Consider the following 5,071-nt stretch of genomic DNA (forward strand, 5'->3'; position numbering starts at 1 on the left):
GTCAGACTGAGGAGACAGCCTGCAGGTCAGATGCTCACACCCACCTGGCCCAGGTGCAGGTGCCAGTCACGCCCTCAGATGGTCCGAGGCCCCTCAGGCCTGGGTAGGCACCTTGGCCAGCGGGAGCCCTAAGGCAGAAATAGGGGACACCCCCACCCCCTCGCCTAACACCACTACTGAAGAAGGGGCTCCCCTCCCCCAGCCACACAGCTGCCTCTCTGGACAGAGGGAGGGGAAGTGGCCAGAAGGGGAAGTGTGAGTTCCCGTCGGCCTGTTGCCAGTCTCCTCAGGCCCTCGGGGTGGCGGCCAAGGGGCCCGCTGCAGCCATGGAGCCGCCAGAGACCCCCGTCAAGGATGGCATCCTCTACCAGCAGCACGTCAAGTTCGGCAAGGTGGGGACCCTGGCTGCCCAGGGTAACCGCTGGGCCTCCACCCCAGCCTCAGACAGCCACCCTGGGAGAATGGGGATGGGAATGGGGGGATCTAACTCAGGTGCGGGTGGTGGGACAGAGCCCCATCCTCAGCCTGGACAGGCGAGCTGAGCCTCCATGCACCTTGGGGAGCCCAGCCTCAGGGATGGGGAAGCTGTAAATTGGGAGGGTCCAAGGACCCAAACCTTGGGGCAGGGCAGAGCTGGAAGGCCAGCTCATGGGACAGCCTTCCACCCACCGGAGGGCCAGCGGCTGAGCTGGAGGAGCCTCCTAAACCTCTGTGGAGCCCTACCCCGCAGAACAGGCCCAGCTCCTCCCGGCCTGTCATGGGACATAGTGGGGGGTTCGCCTCTCCCAGGCAGCCAGCCCTGCACCCCCGCAGCTCAGCTGCAGCTGCTGCCCAGGCAGATAAACGGTTTCCTTTGCTTGACATTATTTGCATGTTTCCTTCCTTGCCATCACCAGAATAAGACCTCCCTCCCACCACAGTCCTAGTCCTGTGGCCCAAGTGACCTTTGGTGGGGAGGGGCACCAATATAACAGCAGTGTCAGGTGATCTGTTCCAGCCACTGGGTCCTTTACAGACATAATCCAGTGGAAGCCCGACCTCACGTTGTCCTGAACCTTTGAGAGCCCAGGACATCAGTGCTTATGGGGATGCCAGTCAGGAACAGGTGGGGCAGGGTGCTCTTGCCCCTGCTGGGCTGGCTTCGGGGGCCTCCGAGGCCCTGAGGGGCTGGGGGAGGCAGAGGCAAGACTGGGTGGCCAGGGGTGAGTGCTGAGTGGCTCCTGCTGAGCCCCGCTGCAGTGAAGGTCTTCACCCCCATCCTCATCTCCCACAGAAGTCCTGGCGGAAGGTGTGGGGTCTTCTGTATGCAGGGGGCCCATCAGGTGTGGCACGGCTGGAGAGCTGGGAGGTCCGTGATGGTGGCCTGGGGCCAGCGGGTGACCGCCCTGCAGGTCCTAACCGACGAGGAGAGCCTCGGGTCATCCGCCTGGCTGATTGTGTGTCCGTGCTGCCGGTCGACTGTGAGAGCTGCCCCCGAGACACTGGGGCCTTCCTGCTCACCACCACCGAACGAAGCCACCTGCTGGCCGCACAGCACCGCCAGGCATGGATGGGTCCCATCTGTCAGCTGGCCTTCCCGGTGAGCACAGGGCAAGCGGGCAGGGCATCTGGGTGCACTGCCTAGTTCATTCCATACTCACATCCCGTCACGCACCTAGGAGCCTGAAGAGCAGCCCAGAAACCACAGAACAAATCTTGGATGGCCATACATGCTACGGAGAAAATGAGAGACTGGGTGGGACCAGGAGTGAACCAGGGCACATTAGGCAGAATGATGGTCCAAGGAGGCCTCTCAGGAGGGGACAGTAGGCCTGAGTCCTCAAGGACAACCCAGCAGGCACACATCTGAGGAGCATGCCTGGACACTCTGGCCCCAGGAGTCCTGAATAGAGGGAGGAGCAGTGAGCAAAGGCCACCCGCCCCCAGGCAGGGAGCAGCTTGGATTGGCTGGAGGGCAAGGACTGGGTGGGCCCAGGAGGAGGCCGAGGCCAGGGGGTTGGAGAGTGGCTGAAACCACCTGGGCCACAGGTGGAGTTGGGGTTTTATTCTGAGTGAGAGGAGAGGCCTTTGTGGTTGGAGCTAGGAGACTGAGTTCTCGAGCTCCGCGGGGTCTGTGATGGACGAAAAGTGAGTGAGTCTGGCGGCTCCTCAGTACGAGGGAGAGTTGTCCCACAACTCAGCAATCTCGGGAGAACTGAAACACGCGTTTCAACAAAATAGTGCAGGGGCGTTCGGAGCAGACTATTTCCAATGGCCCAGAGGGCCAAACAGTGCGAATGTCTGGCAGCCAATGGTGGATGACCCAGAGGTGGTCTGTTCATGCTGCGGAGCGTTATCTGGCCTGAAAAGGAGTACGGTGCTGACATGCTGCGCTGTGCCACACCATGCCGCGCTGCACATGCACCGCGGATGCATTGCAGATTCACTGCAGATGCAGTGTAGATGCAGTGCGACAAGTGAGAGAGGCCGGCCACAAAAGGCCACCCAGTGCAGGGCTCCACTTATGTGGCATACCCAGAGTGGGCAAACCCACAACAATGGGAAGCAGGCTGGTGTCCCCGGGGGCTGGAGGCAGGAGGCAGTGGGGCTCGGATCCGGGTTTCCACATGGAGAGATGGGCAGTTCTGGAACTAGTTAAAGGTGATGGTTGCACATCCTTGTAACTTTCAAAAAGTTACATTGAATTGTACACTTTAAAATGGTCAATTTTACATTGCGTACTTAATTTTTTAATTTAAAAATTTTAATTTAAAACAATTTTTAAAGATTTTATTTATTTATTTTTAGAGAGTGGGGAAGAGAGGGAGAGAACATCAGTGTGTGGTTGCCTCTGGTGCGCTCCTCACTGGGGACCTGGCCCGCAACCCAAGCATGTGCCCTGACTGGGGATCAAACCAGCAACTCTGGTTTGTGGGCCCACACTCAATCCACTGAGCTACACCAGCCAGGTTTTTAAAATTTTTTTTTAAAAGTAAAGAAAAAACGGAAATTGACAGAAAAGAGACCAGTGAGGAAGCTGCTGGTTTGGCCCTGGCTGAGCTCCCATGGGCCAGGGCGGTGGTTGGTGATGGAGGTGCTGGGCGCCGGCCGAAGGGTGCAAGGGCGCTCGGGACGGGGAGGGCTGACATGCTGCCAGGAGTGGGTGGCCAGTTGACTCATCTCACCCCTAAAGATCCTGCCCAAAGCTTCACTGTCCCAAGCTGTGCAGGGACACACACAGGCTGGCCTGGTCCCTGGCCCAGTATAGGGTGAGGGGCCATCCATGTGTGTCCCTGCTTTACTACGGCTTTCAGCACACTGAGGGGGTGGGGGGTGGGGGTTTGCAGGGATGTGGGGCAAGATAGGCTCAAAGGGGTGCCCAGGGCTGTGCAGAGTGTCAGGACAGAGCTGGCACTGGTTACCAGGTCCCCGGATGCACTTGCTTGTCAGAGTTCCTAGGTGATATCTCTCCCCATGAAAAGGATGCAGGAAGACGTGTGGTAGGGGGACTCTCATCTGTGACCTTGACCTCATTCCCCAGGGCACAGGGGATTGTGCCACCGGAGCAGGGGAGGCAGAAGCTCCCAAGTGGGGCCTGGTCCCCATGGAAGAGAATTCCATCTACTCCTCCTTGCTGGAAGGTGAGTCAGGGAGGTGCAGGGCAAGCCTCAGTGCCACCACACCCAGGGCTGGGACCTCTGGGAGACCATGGCTGCTCCCTCTGCTTGCAGTGGACAAGTTTCCAGTGGTGGTGCAGAGGACAGAGGCAGCTACCCGCTGTCAGCTGAAGGGGTCCTATGTCCTGCTGCTGAGACAAGATGCCATCCAGCTGAGTGAACCCGCCAGCCCGCAGGCCCTCTACACCTGGCCCTACCACTTCCTGCGCAAGTTTGGTTCTGACAAGGTGAGGTACTGGGTCTGCCTTAGGGGCACGAGAGGACGCTGGGAAGCAGGGGACCCCTTGGCCGCTAACTCGCCCGTGTCACCCATGACCAGGATGTGTTCTCCTTCGAAGCTGGTCGCCGCTGTGACTCAGGCGAGGGCCTCTTTGCCTTCAGCAGCCCCCGAGCTCGAGACCTGTGTGGGATTGTGGCTGCCGCCATTGCTCGACGGAGGGGGCAGCTGCCTGAGCTGGTGGGGCCCCGGCCCTGCCCTCTGCCTCGGGCCACCTCCCTACCCTCACTGGACCCCCCTGGGGAGCTGCGGGAGTTGCCCCCGGGGCCTGAGCCTTCCAGCTCCCGTCGGGCACGCCTGGCTGAGCCTGGGCCACAGAGCTTGCCCCCGCTGCCTGTGGAGGCTGGGCTGTATGCTGCTGTGTGCAAGCGGGCCAGTGGACCCCTTGTCCCCGCAGAGCACCTCTATGAGAATCTGTGTGCGCTGGAAGCTGGCCCTGTACCGCCCGACTTGGGGGACTCTGCGAAGGAGGGCCCCAGTGCCTGCAGTCCCCCAGATAGTCCCATCTACCACAACAGCGAGGACCTGGGCTGGCCCAGCCCAGCCCATGACAGCAGCCTGGAAGCGCAGTACAGGCGGCTGCTGGAGCCGGATCTTGGTGACAATGGTGATGAGGCCGGGGTTTCCGGCCGCCATGGTACTCAAGCAGGCTTCAAGGCCAAGCTGGTGACACTGCTGAGCCGAGAGCGGAGGAAGGGCCCAGCCCCCTGTGACCGGCCCTGAGCACCCACAGCTGTGGCCTGGCAGGGGACAAGGGAGCGAGCAAACAATGGACATCTGGGACACGGCCCTGCGTCCACTCTGGCCTCAGGGACAAGACAGGTGTTGTGAGGAGGCCTCCCAGAGCCCTGCCAGCCCCCAGTGTACAGTGTACAGGTCTACTGAGAATAAAGCCTCTGGCTCCCCACCTGGTCTGCACACAGACCCTGCCTCACATGTGTTGCAGCAAACACCAGTGCCCTCTGTTGGGTTCTGGGGACATGGGTGACCTGGACCTGACCTCTGCTCCCAGTGGTCTCAGGTCCACTCCGGCAGGTGGGCAGGACGCAGACAACCAGGTCACCAGCAGAGTCAGACAGCTGGGCAGAGAAGGAGGGAGGCGCCCTCTTCATGGATTGTGAAGGGCAGGCAGGCCTGT

At 60.6% G+C, this 5,071-nt stretch overlaps 1 protein-coding gene across 1 annotated transcript; it reads left to right on the plus strand.

Annotated features, from left to right (window-relative positions):
• The first annotated feature begins 213 nt into the window (after nucleotides 1-213).
• Nucleotides 214-4,851, plus strand: DOK3 (docking protein 3). The gene is made up of 5 exons (XM_045825261.1): nucleotides 214-392; nucleotides 1,274-1,579; nucleotides 3,521-3,620; nucleotides 3,711-3,883; nucleotides 3,976-4,851. Exons 1-5 carry the CDS (start codon nucleotides 327-329, stop codon nucleotides 4,654-4,656), a joined length of 1,326 nt encoding a protein of 441 aa, XP_045681217.1. The 5' UTR covers nucleotides 214-326; the 3' UTR covers nucleotides 4,657-4,851.
• Nucleotides 4,852-5,071: the final 220 nt, after the last annotated feature.

Source organism: Phyllostomus hastatus, unplaced genomic scaffold, assembly GCF_019186645.2.
Source record: "Phyllostomus hastatus isolate PE091 unplaced genomic scaffold, TTU_PhHast_1.1 phas_contig_150, whole genome shotgun sequence".
In the NCBI taxonomy this organism is placed as follows: Eukaryota; Metazoa; Chordata; class Mammalia; order Chiroptera; family Phyllostomidae; genus Phyllostomus; species Phyllostomus hastatus.

Excerpts from the sequence above, each read along its gene's own strand:
- DOK3 (XM_045825261.1), top strand. The coding sequence starts at position 327 with ATGGAGCCGCCAGAGACCCCCGTCAAGGATGGCATCCTCTACCAGCAG. Across the intron at positions 3,621-3,710 it reads CTACTCCTCCTTGCTGGAAG|TGGACAAGTTTCCAGTGGTG; the intron begins GTGAGTCAGGGA and ends CTCTGCTTGCAG. Across the intron at positions 3,884-3,975 it reads GCAAGTTTGGTTCTGACAAG|GATGTGTTCTCCTTCGAAGC; the intron begins GTGAGGTACTGG and ends ACCCATGACCAG.